This window comes from Microtus oregoni, unplaced genomic scaffold, assembly GCF_018167655.1.
Source record: "Microtus oregoni isolate MIOR12 unplaced genomic scaffold, Mior012 000015F_ref0000493, whole genome shotgun sequence".
In the NCBI taxonomy this organism is placed as follows: Eukaryota; Metazoa; Chordata; class Mammalia; order Rodentia; family Cricetidae; genus Microtus; species Microtus oregoni.
In genome coordinates, this window is record NW_024543074.1 from 25,665,733 (window position 1) to 25,683,573 (window position 17,841).

A 17,841-nucleotide genomic window follows, 5' to 3' on the forward strand; every position below is an offset into this window, starting at 1 on the left:
CAAGGACTAAGGGGCCAACTCCAGTTCGCCTTGCCTGAATACCTCCCATCTACTGCTGGCATCACACAAAACCCCCAATCTGGCCCCATCAACCTTCGCGTCATCCTTCGTGTAGCTCCACTGTCCTTAGATGAATTCTGGGTCCACCTTGTACCTTGGACTCTCCCAGACCCATCCCCTCTCAGCTTCTCCATCCCAGCCTGCAGCTTCCTGACAGTCACTCAGTCACACCTGAGTAGCGCCAAGGGTGGAGAGAGAGGACCCCCCCCCCCCCCAGTCCCAAGGCTGACCCTAGATCCACAATTCTCCTCAGGACACATCCTCGTAAATCACAGAGAAACCACAAGCATCAGGCCTCAGTAAAACTTCCCTAAAAGGCCACTCAGCTGGCTTGGGAACGTAAAGGGTCCCCTCTCTCACTCCCGCCCTGCCCAGCGTTAGGAGGCCCAAGGGATTGTGGCCGCCTGCCGGCTCAAGGCAGAGCCGGCTGGACTTCAGCAATCACATCACTCCCCAGGGGCAGCCACAGGTGCCCAGCCCAGGTCCCTCCTGAAGACTCGTGGTCACTCAAATAAAACTTCCTCGAGACCATGGTGGTCACCATTTCAGGTCAAAAAGGTCAGTAAAGGTGTGGCTTGGGTCAGTTCGTCCTGGGCCAAGATTTCTTCCTCAGGCCGGCTTCGCATCTCTTTTGCTGATATTCTATTCTAGTGTCGCCTCAGAATATTGCTAGTTGTTATAGCCCCCCTGCCCCATGCCCACACACCTTTTATGGTCCCCACTTCTTGAGAATAACCAAGGCCTTATCTTGGCATGCCGGCTTTTCCGTGTTCTCTGGGCTTCCCCTTTATACTTCAGGTACCAGCTCCCGTATAGACACCTCAGTCCCTACCCTGCCAGATTCTACTTTGTCTATCTAATCTACTCTAATCTAGAATCTTCCAGCAATTACCCTTAGCTCCAACTGGGCGGCACTCTAATCTCCCCATCTAGCCTCCGCCCTCCCATCGGGCCCAGGAATCCAGTGTGGAATTGTATCCCAGACACAGGGTTCCCCCAAGGGAATGAGAAATTTTAGCCATAGGGAGACATTTTTCATTTTTAAATTTCCACAAGAAAACATGCTGAACTCCTTGGCTGCTGTGGTCACCAGGGATGAACGATGTCTCCCAAAGAAGACAAAACATCCTCCAGATGCTCGTGTTTCTAGGGGGCAGGCTTCACAGTGAGGTGGGGAGGTTGAGCTGAGTATGGAGGGAGGGGTTCCCTGGGGGACCCTCCTGTGCTGTCTGCCAGAGCTGGAATTCTTTCTCTCCCTCCCATCCCCCACTTTATTTTTGGCTTCTCGAGACAGGTTTCTCTGTGTAGTCCTGGCTGTCCTAGAACTCCCTCTGCAGACAAGGTTGGTCTCGAACCCACAGCTCTGTCTCCCTTTAGAATCTTTCAGAGAAAACCAAGATAAAACATTATGTAAATATTGTAGGACAGAGACAAGCTTTCATTACACTGCCCAAGTGGGTCTTGAACTCCTGTTCAAGTGATGCTCCGGTTCAGTCTGGGTACACCTGAGTACAGCTAGTGCCACGTCTAGCTGATGTGTTCTAGCTGGCACATATGGTTTGGGGAGTTCTGGGATTGAAGGAGTGTGCCACCACTGCCCAGCGAGAGCTGGTTATGACATTCTAGTGTCATACCCATTGTATCCATTTATTTTCTAGCTCCTGTAGACCAGGCTGGCCTCGAACTCACAGAGATCCGCCTGCCTCTCTGCCTCCCAAGTGCTGGGATTAAAGGCGTGTGCCACCATTCATACCCATTTCTTCAAGGCCTTTCCCAGGTCCACCCAGGACGAGCCCAAATGAACCATATATGGAGGGGCAGAAAGGCCTGCTCCGGCTGCCCTCGGCTCCACTCATGGGCTCTTTGAGTCTAGCCATTCCTTGTACAGACCTGGGAGGCCAGCATCTCCAGAGAAGGAAAGGCTCATCGAGGTCCTTTTAAAAAGACAATTGTTTTCAGTACCCAGTAGATTTGGTTAGCATGGGGGTGTGGGGGCCTTTATGGAATGTCAGGCATGGAATTTATTTATAGCCTCCACTATTTCCTGGATCAGGGGTCACATTCCAGCAAGAAGTGGCCCCCAAAGTCCCCGTTGCCCAAAGAAAGTCTTAGCTGGTTGCTGGGCCCAACCTCTCCACAGCAGTGTAGATTCCTCTCCGCACCCAGCCCTGCTACTGTCCATCGCTCCTGGATGACGACAGACCCTCCCTTGTTCCCACCCATAAGGTGACACCAAGAAGCCAACCCAGTATGGCATGGGCTCCTGGAAGTGGTCAGTGGTTGCCTACTCCAGACCCGCACAATTGTCAGAATACCCGGATAAAGACAGGCCAGTACAGGGAGGTCAGAGGCCAAGGCCAGGACTACCACTGCGTCTTATCCACCTCTGTGTGTGTAAGGTGGCAGGGGTGGAGGTGAAGTGTGTGTGTGTATGGGGGGGGGGGGTTTCTGGCAAGTGAGGCAGCAGTGGTGTGGCCCTGAGCAGTGTTCCCAATAGGCCCAGTCAAGGTTCCTACAGTGCAAGACACCTCTCAGCAACATCTTGGGTCACAGCCACCAGGATCCTCTATGTTCTTCATGTCACAATCCAAAAACAGCTCTCCTACCATGTACCTTGCATCCACTGCAGCATGGTGGGGGGAGGCAGGTTGGAGGAAGCTGGTGAGGAGATGGAAGGGGCCATGCCTCCCACTTACCATCCATGTGATTCCTGGACAGATATTTGAGGGCCTCATCGAGCAGGATGACGGGCAGAGACATCTGGAGCACCACCCCCCACTGCCGACCACTCAGTGGGGTCACCTGGAAAATGAGCTGGTGGGGGCAGGGAGACCCGGTTACAGGCTGCCAGTTGTGAATCTGTGTCACCCACCCAGACTTCAGTGGGCTCTGTGGGCATGTCCTTCCATCACATCTTCACCTACGAGGTTTCTCCAAGGATGTGCTATCCCTTGCTCGCCCAGTCCTTCCCTGGCCCTGCCTTCTACTCAGGCCAGGCAGTTCCCTCAGTGAGAGGGCTCCACCTTTTCAGTCTCCTGAAGGTGAAGACCTATCTGGGGGGTGATGGCTTGCCACATTTCCCCCTGCTGTCTCTCCTGTCCTTCAGGGGTCTTCCATTATAGACAGGCCTAGGAAGGAGGAGACCCCTAGTGTCCAAGGAAGGAGGAGGCGTGGGGGCAACTCACAGGCAGAGGAGGCACCAGAAGGATGAGGAAGTGCAGGGCCATGGACATGACCACAGCCCCCAGCAGCCAAGGGTTCAGCCAGGGCGGCATACGCAGCAGTGACTGGTTCTCGGAGACGCTGTCAAAGGCACACAGGGACTCACTCAGGACAGGATATCAGGCCACGGTGGGCCCGCCCACTTCAGCAACCACCTCACTACCTAGGTTGTAGAGCCAGGATGGGTATTCTCTGCACACCCCATTCACCCTAGAGGCCCCTCTCAGGGCTTGGGCCCACTTTCTCTGTCCCTCAAGTTCAATCCTAGACCTCCATTTCATCGTAATCCAGAACTTTCTCTCCTGAATCCCAATTCTGGTCCTACTGACTCTCAGAACCCATCATGGGCCTCTATGATCCATAGACAGCAATCTTTTCCTTTTTAAATTTTTTATTTAAATAACTTTTTAAAATTTATTTTATATACCAACCAGTTTCCCATCCTTCCTCTCCTCCCATCTCATTCCCTTTCCCATTTTTACCCCTTCCCCATCTTCTCCTCCATCTCCATACAGCAGGACTGAGCTCCTCCCCTAACCCAGCATGGGGAACAGGCTACCAAAAGCCTGCTTAGCGCCAGGGAGAGGTCCTGCTCCCACTGTGAGAAGCCTCACTAAGAGATTAAGCTACACAACTGTCACACACATGCAGAGGGCCTAGGTCGGTCCCATGCAGACTCTCTAACTGTTGGCCCAGTGGCCATGAGCTCCCGCGAGCTCAGCAGACCTCAGTCTTTAATTTCCTTGAACCCCAATCCCAGTACCTGTGATCATAGACCCCAGTCTGTCTTGGATTCCTCTGACCCTTAATCCCATCCCAGGATCCCTCTGCCCAGCTCACCTGTTGAGGGCATTGCACATTTCAATGGTCACAAGCACAGATAAGGCCATGGTTGTGGGGAAGCGGGACTCAAAGACCTCACAGTCAATGCCAGCAAAGAGTGGGTTGTCTTCAGAGCACTTCAGGAAGTTCCTCTGAGGACAAGGTGAGAGGGCCCAGGAGAATGACTGTTACTGAGGTGCTGGATGGAGGAGAGGGGATCCTTGCCCTAACTTTGAACACACCTGAGGATGACCAGTGAGTACAGCTCTGCAAGGGATGGGTCAGAGAGGGACTGTCCTGTGGTGGTTGTTTGTGGGTCATGGGTGTAGCTGACATTAGGCTGGGGGAGACACTGGGAGCCCATGGGGTTAGGGGAGGGTTCAGGCTGGGATTCCTGGGTCTCTGAAGTGCAAGAATTTGAATGGGGGAATCCAAAGAGACCCCATAAATATACAAAAGCTCATCAAGATTGATCAACACAATTCTGCTTAAATAGAACTGACCTCAGAAGAAGACAAAACCCACATGTGCCCTCTTCAATGTCATCATGCAAGGTTCCATTCCTACCTCACTTCCTGCTCCCTGCTTTCTATCAGGGCTCAGCCTTAACACACACTTCCTCTGTGATTAGTGAGCTGTTAGTGTCATAAGGAAGCCTCCCCGCTCCACTCCCTCCAAGGGAGCTTTCTTTCTGTTCACTGGCCTTGCTCAGTGTCTCCTGCAGGAAGATGCCAAACTGAGGATGTCTGGGAGAACCGACTTGGTCTTTCCCACACCATTGGAATGACAGCAACCAACAATTCATAACCGTTAGTCTGCCTGGGTCTCCCACACATAATTCCATTCTTATAAGTCTCCTCTGAGCCCGAAGATCTTTAAGGCCAGGGCTTAGTACTGGGCATTGTGCTGTCTCTACACAAGAGAGGTCTGTCCAGGGACAGATGTTCTGACCTAGCAGCAAACACAGCATTGTTGGCTCTGTGCATGAGCTTCCGCTGTCACACAGGAGAAAAACTATTGACAACTGTGGTTTGGCTAGATCTCTCCTAAGAGCTGAGATTACAGGCATGTGCCCCGCCCACACACCCAGTTTACAGAGCTCTGAGAACCAAATCCAGAGTATCACACATGCTATGCCACACTCTACCAATTGAGCTACGTCCTCAGGCCAATCCCAGCTTCAGAAACTGAGTCAGACCCTTTATGGGGTCACATGACTGAGTATGGGTGTGGTGGGTAATTTTTACTACCAATTTGATGAAACTTAGAATCGCCTGGAGGGAGCTTGTAGACTGGGTTGACCTGTGGATGTCTGTGGGGTACTGTCTCGATTATGTTAATCAATGTGGGAGCCCCAGCCTGAAACCAGGCAACAGTATTCCCTGGATCTGGGTCCTAGACCATACAAAAGCAGAGAGAGTGAGTGGGTCCAGCTCATTAGCTCATCACTTCACGGTCCTTTTTAATGGCGAAATGATATGTATACCAAAGAAACAGGTGTTGTTGGTTCTGATCTTTAAATATATAATATGTGTGTATAATTTTATGTGTTCGGGTGTTTTGCCTGCGTGCATGTCTGTGTACCATGTGTGCTTGATCCTTCAGAGGCCATCAGATCCCCTGGAACTGGAGTTACAGATAGTTGTTAGCTGTCACACGTTTGCTGAGACTCTGACTCAGGCGTCTACGAGAGCAGTCAGCGTTTTTAATGTCTTTGCCATCTCTCCAGTCTGTTTCTGTTGCTGTTTGAGACAGGGTCTCACTATGTATCTCTGGCTGGCCTGCAGCTTGTTTTGTAGACCGGACTCATCCTGAACTCCCAGGAATCCACCTGCCTCTGCCTCCTGGGTGCTGGGATTAAGGTCCCAGCTAGCAGAATTACTTTAAGATGTATTTCCTCATGATTTACTATTAATAAATAATTGACTTGTGCATGTATTTTAATATCTATATACTTGGGGTCATAAAAATTTCTTGCACGAGAGGGAGTTACAAATAGAAAAAGTTTGAGAAGTCATGAAATTGGAGGCTGGAGCTATCTTGGTGGCTAAGAGCACTTGCTCTTCAGAGACCCCAGGTTCAACTCTGAGCATCCACATGATAGGTTACAACTGTAACTACAATTCCAGGAATCTGACTCCCTCTTCCGGCCTTCGCAGGCACCAGGGACACATGTGGCATACAGACATACAAGCAAGCAAAACACACCTAGATATAAAACAAGAAACAGCCAGTGCAGGGCGATAGTGGCACTTTTCTTTAATCCCAGCATTTGGGAGGCAGAGGCAGGCTGATCTCTGGGAGTTTGAGGCTGACCTAGAGCAAGTTTTAGGACAGCCAGGGCTACATAGAGAAACCCTGTCTTGACAAACCAAGCCTTTCCCACCCCCCAAAAAATTAAAAACCAACAAAAACTTTTTAAAAAGTCTTGAATCAGAGTGTTCTCTTTTGGAAGCTTCCTCAAGGATCCCTCCCCTAAAATCTAACAACTTGAGGCTGGAAAGATAACAGAGGTAGGCAGACCCCTGGAGTTCAGGGGCCAGCTAGCTTAGTAGAATCTATGGACCTATGAGCTTCAGGTTCAGTGAGAGATCTTGTCTCAAAAAAATGAGGTTGAGAATAATCAAGGAAGACACCCAATGTCAACTTCTGGCCTCTGCACACATGTGCAGTGTACCCACACAAACACATATATACCAGACAAAGACCCAGAGAGGGAGAGAGACGCCAGCATGGCCTCTGCACACATGTGCAGCGTGCCCACACAAACACAGAAATACCAGACAGAGACCCAGAGAGGGAGAGAGACGCCAGCGTGGCCTCTGCACACATGTGCAGCGTGCCCACACAAACACAGAAATACCAGACAGAGACCCAGAGAGGGAGAGAGACGCCAGCGTGGCCTCTGCACAGATGTGCAGCGTGCCCACACAAACACAGAAATACCAGACAGAGACCCAGAGAGGGAGAGAGACATCAGCGACTCTAGCTTAAAGTCCCGCCTAAACCTCCCATGGAAGCACTTCCCACCCTGAATAGGATCCCCCATTCCCATGGCCCCTCCCCCAGACTGCCAGCTCTTTGTAGAGACCCCCTGACCAGCATTCCTATAGCCTCAGTAATTTGTGCCCAGGCCACAGTGAATGTTTGTGGGTATTTTCTGACCAAGTGGCTGAGTGAGAAAAGGAATGACCTAAGGACAGTTGAGAAGAACACATCACATCAGGCTGACTGGGGACTGATGGGTGCTAGGCTTAAGATGTCTAATGTGACTCCTAGGTGTCAGCTTGAGTGACCAGGCAGGCGCTGTATCTGAGATGAGGCCAGTGTGGAAGGAGACAGCCTTGGTGTGGGCCTTACGGCTTGCACGGGGCCTATGAAAACTGCAGAGGTAAACAGCATGCATGGGGTGGGATCTCAGAAGAGAGGAAAGAAATCCCTGGAGATCTGGGAATCCTTGGTTCAAAGCAGTTGGTTCTCAACCTGTGGGTTGCGATCCCTGGGTCAAACAACTCTTTCAAAGTTTCTACGTATCAGAGATTTACATTACGACTCATAACAGTAGCAAAATTAGTTATGAAATAGCAACGAAAATAACTTTATGCCTGGAGGGGTCACCATAACTTGAGGAACAGTATTAATGGGCTGCAGCATTAAGAAGGTTGAGAACCACTGGTCTAAAGGGTGCAAGCAGACAGTGATTGGGTGGAGGCACAGTTCCACGCTCTAGTCCACAGCTACCATGGTAGCCAGAGGTGCTGTGGTGATCAGCCAGGAGCTGATCCCTGGCTGAGGATAGGAGGGGACAGATATTAGCCTTTGAAGGAGGATGGGTTATGCTCTGTATTGTGGAGAAGGGGAAGAGATGGTCTCTGAGTTTGAGGGCTGCTGGGTACCAGAACATGGTCCTAGGGCTACCTCCTCTGCAATAATGCAGGTGGCATCCATCAAGGAAGGGCCCCACCTTCTTCAGCTACCCTTGTCCACTGTTCTGTGATGTCTGCTTCAAGCAAAGGACCAGAAGGTCAGACAGCAGCTGAGAGGGTGTCTGGCTTGTTTCTAGAGTTGAACTACGCTAAGGCTGTTCCACACTGTGCTGTGTGGGGTTTCCTTAAGCTGGGGGCTGTATTGACCCTGTGGGCTTCCAGGTCCAACCAAGCTACTTCCCTGAAGAATAGTATTTCCACACCCAAGGATGGGAAAGGACGGCTGCAGGCTGGTCATGGAGGCTGAGTCTCTCTCCAGAACTCCCTCAACCAGGTAATCTATAAGCCCACCCGCCTAGCCTCTACTGGCTCACCAGCTGATAGAAGGTGACTTGCGGTCCCTCAGCATCGTACAGGAACCACCAGGTGGCGGCAGCCACCGTAGCCAGGCCTACATACACTGTGGAGGAGACATTGCAATCAGCAAGTGACATTCTTTGCGTCTATGCCGGCTTCCCAACCACTCCTTGAATTTTCCTCTTCCTCCATAAGCCATCTGCCCTGTGCCAACGGTGGCCCTGAGTAACACTCTCATCTGCCACACTGATCTAATTTGCACTAATAAACAGTTCTGGGACTTTTATAAAAAATAAACCCCAAATCTCCCTCGGCTGGGGAGATGACTCAGTGGACAGAATCATGAAGATCTGAATTTGGATGCCTATCTCCCATGTAAAGGCTGGATGTGGCCGTGCATGCCTGTAATCCCAGCACATTGGGTTTGTAAGATACAGATGGGAGGATCACTGGAGCTTGCTGGCCAGTCAGTCTACCCAGCCCACGTCCCACCAAAAGCAAGCTCCAGGTTAGTCAGAGGTACTATCTGAATCAGGCAGAGTGACAGAGTAGCCATGCCCTGTGCCTAGTCTTCTCAGTCACACGAGCCCACAGAATCTGTTAGCAGAAGCTGGTTGAGTTGCACTATTTGCAGTCTGCAAACCTAGGACGCTCCTGCGGTCTGGGACCCAGCTCACCTCCAATAGCCAAATACCGGAAAAAAAGCCAGCCACTGATGAGAGCCTCATGGGGGTTTCGAGGCAGCTTCTCCATGATGTCCAGATCTGGTGGGTTGAAGCCAAGTGCTGTGGCTGGGAGGCCATCTGTCACCAGGTTCACCCAGAGCAGTTGCACAGGGATCAGGGCTTCAGGCAGGCCCAGAATTGCTGTGAGAAAGATGCTAAAACCAGAGTCACAGGCTCTAGCCCGAGCAGACCAGCTACCATCAGAGGGGCTGGCTCTACCTCTCACCCCAAGCTGAAGGAGGGGCCCTTCACATCTTCCTGTGCAGTACAAGGGCGAGAGCATACTGGGTACATTTGCCCTCTGTGTCTAATAAAGGACATTTGGTGTGTGCACACATACCACGTGCCAAGCATCAGACATGCATAAACACCTGCCACACAATCACATAAACAAGGAAACACAAGCAATCACCCATGTGCTAGCCCCAAAGTACAAAGGTGCGGAATCCACATGCATTGAGTACACACAAGCTCCTAGAATCCAACAGGCTTCTCTCCCATGCAAACAGAAATGTGAACATGAGCACACTCTGGTATACATTCTGTTTGTGTTTATACCCAATGACGCTTAAGAACACAGTGCATTCCTAAGCACAGACCTCTCACCTGAACACACTATACATACACAAACAGATCAAGGCATGCATACGTGTGGACACCCTGTTGCCCTGTGGCGAAGCTGCTTCTCCATTCTTATGGGTCTCAAGGTTGAGAAGTGATGAAGGAAGCGCATGGCTGGAGGGATGGTAGAGGATGTTGGAGTGTACCACAGTTGGGGGGTAGCCTTCTCGGGGACATGGAGCTGTTTGGTACAGGGGTTTGGGAGGAGGGAGCATGGAGCCTCACCAGACCACCTCGCCAACATTAGAGGAGATGAGATAGCGGATGAACTGCTTCATGTTGTTGTAGATGGCGCGGCCCTCCTCCACTGCGGCCACAATGGAGGCAAAGTTGTCATCGGATAGTACCATCTCTGCTGCTGACTTGGCCACAGCAGTGCCTGAGCCCATGGCGATGCCAATCTCTGCCTTCTTCAGGGCTGGTGCGTCATTTACCCCGTCGCCAGTCTGTGGGCCAGGCCGGGTAGGACACACATGATAAACTTATCTATTTCCTCTTATGCCAACCAATTCTACTGTTAGGGGATGTCCCCACGGACTCAGACAGATGGACAGAAGAAATGGTGGAGTCAAGAACCAGCCTGTAGTCCGAGTCACTCATAAGACAGAAGTAGGGAGATCACAAGGGGAAGGGGATGTGACTCAGAGAGAAAGTGAGGGCTCTGGTTTCTATCCCCTGTAGCAGCCCCCCCCCATCTTCACTTGAGCGTGTGCACTTGCATGCATGTGTGTGAGCGCACATGTGTGTGTGTATGAGCATGTGTGTGTGTATGAGCATGTGTGTGTAAGAAAGCAAGGAAGGAAGGGGAAACCAAGCATGACCTTACTAATTAGTTAGAAGATGAGGTTAGAGAAGACATGGGATGCGGGCGAGGGTGAAATTGGACGAGACCAAGCCTAAGTCCAGAGAAGAGGAGGAGGCAGGGATAGGGATGAGGTGGACCAACACAGAAGATAGGCATGAAATTCAAGTTGGATACAGAGTAGACCATCAAACTGAGATTAGGGGGAAGGAGCTGAAATCAATTCAGAGATGAAGTCATGGTTGTGGACCAGGTCAAGGGTCATATACATACTAGAGTCAAGGTGAAGAACAGAATCTAGACAGGACTCAGGCTGTCTAGAGGTCAGAGTCAAGGTTATTTGTTCTCATGATCAGTGACATCATAGTCAAGTTTAGAGTTGCAAGGTCAGAATGAGAGACCAGGTTAAAATTGAAATCAGCAAAAAGCTGAACATTGAACAGTGTCAAGGAATCAATGTCTTTGATCAGTTGTGTACCAACCAGGTCAAGTCTTAAATCCGAGTCAGGATTAAGCTTAATGTAAACAAGGGGCTAGGGTAAACCTCGATGGTAAAGCACGTGATTAACCAAACAAGCTGGAGATCAAGGTCAGCGGAAAAGCCAAAGGTGAGGGTAAGAGCTAGGGGACAGCTGTAACCAATCTGAGAAGCTCCCAGGCCCGACCCCCTGCCCCCTAACCCCATAGCCTCACCATGGCAGTGATCTCATTAAAGGACTGCAGGTTCTCCACGATGCGGGACTTATGTGCGGGCTCCACCCGGGCAAAGCAGCGGGCGGTGCGGCAAGCGTGGCGCTGCTCTTCTGGGCTGAGGTCATCAAATTCGCGACCCGTGTAGGCCTTGCCCAACACATCCTCTGTGTCCTCAAAGATGCCAAGTTGGCGGCAGATGGCCACAGCCGTGCCCTTGTTGTCTCCTGTGATCATGACGACTCGAATGCCTGCCCGGGAGCAGCGTGTGATACAGGCAGCCACCTCTGGTCTCGGTGGGTCTAACATACCCACGCAGCCGACGAAGGTCAGGTCTGTCTGTGGGGAGGGGGCAGAGGCAAGCACAGCCTGAGTCTATCCGTGACCTGGTTGGTGCCCAGCCAGCACAGGAAGAACCTGGCTCTCAGCACCCACCTCGTACTGTACAAACTGGCTGCAGTCACCCAACTGCATGGCCTCCTTCCTCGGGGGCGTGTCCCTGGTAGCCAAGGCTAAGCAGCGCAATGTGTCAGAGCCTGAGCCCCAATCCCGGATCTTGGCCAGAATATGCTCTCTGGAGGTGGCGTTCAGGGGTGCTGTTCGGCTCCCCACTCGGACTGAGGTACAGCGCTCAATTACACTCTCAGGAGCTCCCTGCAGAGGGAAGGGGAGAAGAGTCAACTCTATCAGCCAGGACCCTGGCCCTCCTTGCTGCTCAGCAGAGAAAACGGCAAGCCACTATGGAGAAAGGCCAACCAAGGGCTCATACAGAGGGGGGAGAACCATTCTCTGTAAGAGGGGGAACCTGTTGGGCCTCACTATGAGAAAACTTAAAGGGATGGGAGGGTGAGATCACAGCCACCCACTGAGTGGCCTCTGCCTCTGCCTCTACCAGGCGACAACTGAGAAGGCTTGCTGCAACATTTGAAGGTCTGGTTAGGGTCTGCATCTCCCGTGAGAACCTGTGCCCCTAACTGTCTGCCAGGTATCACTGGAATTCCCATTTTACGAGGGCTCCATAGCAGCAAATAGGCATGCCGAGTCCCACCAGGGCTTAGAAAGACAGGCATGGAGTATGGCAAGTGGTACCCTGGCAGTGTAGCTTTGGTCCAGGGCGAAGGGTAACTGACTCCTCAGATTCATCAGGGTCTCCCCTGGGCCTAGGACTGGCATCTTCCTCTCCCTTAGCCTAGAACCCAGGGGCTACCTTCTCTAAGTGGCCAGGGTTCCCAGGATGGAAGCCCTGTCATTTCACAGGCACTAGGACCTGCACTGTAGGATGAAGCCAGGAATGGGATCCTTCTGTTGGTTTGAAAGCAACCTGTAGAACTGAGATGGGAGCTGCTCCTTTCCCTTCCCGGGTGTCAGCTTCCAAAAAAATAGGAGCATCCACCAAATCATCCCAGTGATCAGAGGCAAAAGAGCTTCTGAGAGCTTCTAGCCCAACTCTGTCATTCCTATGGATGCCTGAGACCATGGAGGAGCACTGATGACCCTGGAGTCCTGAGACCATGGAGGAACACTAATGACCCCGGAGTCCTGAGGCAAGACAGTAACCTTCAGGCCAGAACTAGGGGCCCTGGTCCCTTAGTCACTGGATGCTGCTCTCAGTTCCCTATTGCATGTTGACCAACCCCACCTCAGAACCATCACTTTGACTATGGGTCTCACAGTTCCTTGGGCCCCCCCACAGCTGCAGTCTGTGGGGCTTTTATTTGTGGTTTTGTTCATCTGTTTTTTTCTCTTCTCTTTCTTTCTTTCTTTCTTTCTTTCTTCTTTCTTTCTCTCTCTCTCTCTCTCTCTCTCTCTTTCTCTTTCTCTCTCTCCCTCCGTTCCTCCCTCCCTCCCTATCTTCCTCCCCCCTCCTTTCCTTGTTTTTCTTTCTGTTTTTAGATAGGGTCTCACATAGTCCAGACTCATAAACTCAAACTTATGCAGCAGACCCTCCTATCTCTACTTCTCAAGTGCTGAGATTATACGCATATGCAACCATACCTGGTTTATGTCATTCTAGAGAACAAACTTACTGCCTCTTGCATGCTAGGCAAACACTCTACCACCTGAGCTATACTCCCTCTGGTGTTTTAGAGACTGGAGACCAGATTCTCTGCCCCCTACCCCTTGCTCTCCCTTCCCCAGATCCCAGAAGTAACCCCAGGCCACACAGGCAGGGCCCCACCTTCACAAACATTTTGCTGCCCTGGGCCTTGGAGTCAGGATGGGTAGGTGTGCAGTACACAGACATGGACTTCCGGTCCCGGGAGAACTCGAGGGTGAACTCCTTCCGCATGAGTTGCTTGATGACCTGCAGGGTCCAGGCAGGTCAGGGCATGAAGGATAGAGTTGGCAACTCTTGCCTGCTTCTCACTAGCCACTCAGGAGAAGATTCTTGTTCCTGTGGCCTACTATCTATACTCCTCTGACTCCGGCATTCAAGGTTCCCACCTTCTTCTCCCAAAATGTGCTCATTTCCCAACTGGAAGCCTGGACCTACATTTAGCCTTTCCCCTTCTCTGCTCCACAGACTTGTTTTGGAAGGTTTTTGAGGTCCTCCATTATTCCTCAAAGCCCCGCCCCCACCCCGTGCCTATGCTTTTGTCTGTCACATTGTCACATCCACAGATACTCTAGGACTCCTGGCTCTGCGGCCAAGGCCAAGCCCCGTTCTACTCACCGAGTTGCAGGCTCCAGCACGCTCCACCCGAGACAGTGCTGTCAGGTCTGTGTCAAACACATTCATCTTCTCTACGAGGCAAGTCAGGGCTGTCTCTGTGGCCTCCCCTACCTTCTCGTACACGCCTTTGGCCTGGAGGGTCAGAGCACACAGGGAGTGAAGGTCTTCTGCTGTCTTTATTCATTTTGAGATAGGGTCTTGCCCTGAGCTCAGGAGGGCCTCAATTCACAACTGACCCTCCTGCCTCAGCCTCCTAAGTGCTGGAATTTTATGGAGTACTTCAGCACACAGGGCTTCCAGGCTCTTCTTGCTGAGCCTCAAGCCTGCTTCTTCACCACGCAGGGCTCCCTGGCTCCTGTGTTATTATCTGTCTGTGCTGGTGTGTACAGACAGCATCTTTTGGAGAAGCAATGTGGCCACACCCTAATTCCCTGCTCAGAACCCTTCAGTGGCTCCTTGATTGCCCTTGGCTTGGCATGAGAGCTGACTTGGCCTGGCTAAGGAATCCTGGAAGGCTGGAGTATCCTTCTGTATGTTCAGTTCCTCTGCTGCAGCCACACAAATGGCATTCATGTGACCATGCTCGTGGAGTGTGACCCTCAGAAGCACTGAGGAACACCAACCCCAAACAGTGAGACTCTGGGCAAAGGAAAAGGGTCTGTCCCGAGAAACAGAACCTAGTGGGGTCATGGACAGGAGTGGGGTCCCACCTCATTGTAGTCCAGTGCTGAATCATTGCAAAGGGCACAGATGGTCGCTAGCTCCACAAGTCCATCAAACTGCCCACAGCGCACAGGCTGATCCCCTTGTCGCCTGCAGAGAGAAAGGGGTCAGCACAGGGCCTGGCTGCGCCCCTGAGAGGTGTCTCACATTGACCCCTTCCCGAGGAAACCAATCCCATGGACCCCTCTGGGGTCCCACGGAGCTCCACCCACTTGACCCCACCACACCCTCGCTCGCACACTCACACTTCGCCCTCTGGGGTATACGTGGTACCCGAGATGGTGAATTCATGCAAACGACAGGAGCCTGCCTCTGCTTCAGCTACCACGAACATCTGTAGGCACAAGGGTGGGTGGGCTCAGGACACTTGGAGGGCTTCTTTTCTCTCCGCCATCAGCTTAAAAACATCAGCCGCAGAAGGATGTTTGAGACACCCTCCACAAGAGTCATTGAAGGGCCTTCCTTCCCCACCAGAGCAAAGATGTGAGCCCAGGCTAGGCCCAGGCTAGGCTCCCTAAGACTCTGCTCTGCCCGGTGGCATCTGGCTCTCACTGGCCATTGCTCGGGATGCCTGAGGGTTTTGTGGCCAACTTTTCAGTGCCTGAGATGACTGTGAACATGACAGGGCAGGACATCTGGGCCTTTGACTTCTTTCAAGCATCTAAACCTCAGTTTCTTATGGCAACTTTGGGAGAAAGTGGGTCCAAGGTCCAACTGCAAGGGACAAATTCTCTAACTTCAAGGAAGAAACCCATACCTTGCTCTGAGGCAGTTTCCTCCAACCCACAGGTGACCCTAGAGAATGAGCCTCTCGGGGCCTGCTGGGTCATCCAGGCCTTACCTGAACTCTCCTCCTCCAGGGCAGCCCATTTCCTAGCCCATCAGCCAGCTGAGAGAGACTTCTTACAGCCCATTCTCAAGCCAGGGGTCAGCCTAGCATCCCAATGGTACTCCGAATACCCCTTTCTTCTTGTCCTCTCTGCTCTGGGGCTTCCCACAAGCATAGTCCATTACCCAGCATGCTCAGCTACTGCCACTTCCCCACATCATGCTTCTCGAATTCTTAGTTTAGTCAAGGAACACTGGACAGATAAAATCCCGCTAGGGATTCCACCAAGTCAGAAGATGCAGGATGCAGAGCTTGCCCAGGCCTGTTGCCTGCACCAGGCTTCAGTGTGCTTCCATGGGGCTGTAAGGGTCTCGCGAGTCCTAAGCCAGCTCCTAGGGCCTACGAGGCAGACCACTGTGGGAGCAGAGGCAGAAGGGGCACGACAGGTGCCTGAGAAGGTGTGAAACCCACAGCTGTTGCCATTTTCCCAGCGACTTCTCTGCTGAGCCAGAAGGGGTCTCTGTCCCTTGGAATCCCAGCCAGAATCCCTGGAACATGTGGACAGTGGACCCAGGATGTGGGATCAGGTGCCCCGGGATGAATAATTGCTGCCCTAGTCCTTCCCAGGTCACTGGAGCCAGCATATCTGGTGACAGGCGTCAGGTGAACAGCCAAGAAAGAGCAGGACAGAACTGGGTCCAATGACATGGCGCCTGCACTTGACCCTCTCTTGGATCCCTCAAGGCAGTTACCTGGCAGGGCTCATGCCTAGATTTCAGACTAAGGTCCACAGACTGGCAATGACCTGCCCAGGGCACTGCAGTGACACTGGGCCCCAGGGATGTGTCTCGACAAGCACTGATGCAGCCCTCAGTCTGCTGCTCCCCACCGCACACTGGGAGACAGCATGCAGGCTCTCCATCCCTTACCAAAAAGGAGGTCAGGGAGCCAACCCCGCTGCCCAGCCACCTGACACCAGTGGGGCCCAACCCAGCTACCACTCACCCTGCAGACAGACATCTGATTAGTGGTGAGTGTCCCTGTCTTGTCAGAGCAGATGACTGAGGTGCAGCCCAGGGTCTCCACAGAGGGCAGACTGCGCACGATGGCATTCTTACGTGCCATACGTCTTGTGCCCAGTGCCAGGCATGTAGTGATGACTGCTGGGAGGCCCTCGGGGATAGCGGCCACAGCCAGGGCCACGGCAATCTTGAAGTAGTAGACTGCGCCACGGAGCCAGGATCCACCATGGGCTGGGTCAGCAAAGTGGCCGATGTTGATGACCCACACAGCCACGCAGATCACAGAGATGGCATGCGACAGCTGCCTCCCAAATTCGTCCAGCTTACGCTGCAGCGGTGTCCTCTCAGGCTCCACAGCTGCCATCTGGCTCCGAATCTTGCCCAGCTCTGTGTTCAGGCCTGTGGCCACAGCCACACCCAGGGCTTTGCCTGATGCAATATTGGTGCCCTGGTCAGAGAAGGACAAGGAAGTGCTGCTCAGCCTCCGGCCAGCGGCGGGAATCCCTGAGTCCAAGCCAGAATAGGCTCTTCTGTGTGGCCAGTGTTTCCAGACTTACATAGTTTGGTATTTATTGTATTGTTGTTCTATGAAGGCACGGATTTGGAGGGTGGCTACATGTCCTGTGCCTATTGTAGTGTCTGGCACAGAAGAGGCTTCAGGACTGATGTCAGCTGCATGTTTCAAGGCCAACTCATAAACCCCATCAAAACAGGACTCATAAACACTGTGGCCACACAGGAAGGAGCGTGGCTGACAATGACCCCACTCAAGTAGTTTGTAAATATTTACCGAAGAATCCACAAACCTTAGACTTGACACTCCCATTCCCAAGGCCCTGGGCAAAAGACCCAACTCCAATGTAGAGGACAGGTGGCCTGGTACCCCAGTGTCCTGTTCTGCAACATGCCCCCACAGAGGCCCAAGATGCAGTCACTTTAGAGGCTGACTGCCTGGTGCCCCTTCAGATGGATGTAGAGGGGAGATGGCAAGAACACAGGAGCTGGTGGCAACTCCGCCTCTCCTTCACCCAGAGCAATGTGTCTTTGCCCCACTAGCTGCACCCCTACGTAAACTAAGGCAGAGACCACAGCAAGCCATCCTCCCCCCCATGTCTCCCTCCTCATCCAAAACAGTTTATCTGCCCATGCACTCAGGCAGGGCTCTCTGCAGGAGCTCCGAGACCCACGGTCTTCTCCACTCCTGTGCATTTCCAGGGAAGCTCTTCAGCCACTCTGACTGGGTTGCTGGGGCACGGTCTAGCTCAGTTGCTGCTCACCTCAGCACTTGTCACCCTTTCCTTCCATTGAGTGACTTAAGGCAAGCCCTGTCTCTAGCTGGAAGCACAGCATCCTAGCAGGAAAGAGAAA

General features: G+C 52.4%; 1 protein-coding gene across 1 annotated transcript in view; it reads right to left on the reverse strand.

Moving 5' to 3' along the window:
* Atp2a3 (ATPase sarcoplasmic/endoplasmic reticulum Ca2+ transporting 3) overlaps nucleotides 1-17,841 on the reverse strand; it is a 31,586-nt gene that overhangs the window by 1,726 nt on the left and 12,019 nt on the right. The window contains exons 8-20 of the mRNA XM_041664372.1: nucleotides 16,457-16,921; nucleotides 14,868-14,956; nucleotides 14,610-14,712; nucleotides 13,900-14,031; nucleotides 13,405-13,530; nucleotides 11,661-11,879; nucleotides 11,229-11,564; nucleotides 9,959-10,179; nucleotides 9,065-9,267; nucleotides 8,405-8,490; nucleotides 4,123-4,256; nucleotides 3,246-3,363; nucleotides 2,757-2,874 (exon numbers count right to left, since the gene is read on the reverse strand). Of these exons, the coding sequence (XP_041520306.1) occupies nucleotides 2,757-2,874; nucleotides 3,246-3,363; nucleotides 4,123-4,256; nucleotides 8,405-8,490; nucleotides 9,065-9,267; nucleotides 9,959-10,179; nucleotides 11,229-11,564; nucleotides 11,661-11,879; nucleotides 13,405-13,530; nucleotides 13,900-14,031; nucleotides 14,610-14,712; nucleotides 14,868-14,956; nucleotides 16,457-16,921 (2,350 nt within the window). The remainder of the gene's footprint in view (nucleotides 1-2,756; nucleotides 2,875-3,245; nucleotides 3,364-4,122; nucleotides 4,257-8,404; nucleotides 8,491-9,064; nucleotides 9,268-9,958; nucleotides 10,180-11,228; nucleotides 11,565-11,660; nucleotides 11,880-13,404; nucleotides 13,531-13,899; nucleotides 14,032-14,609; nucleotides 14,713-14,867; nucleotides 14,957-16,456; nucleotides 16,922-17,841) is intronic.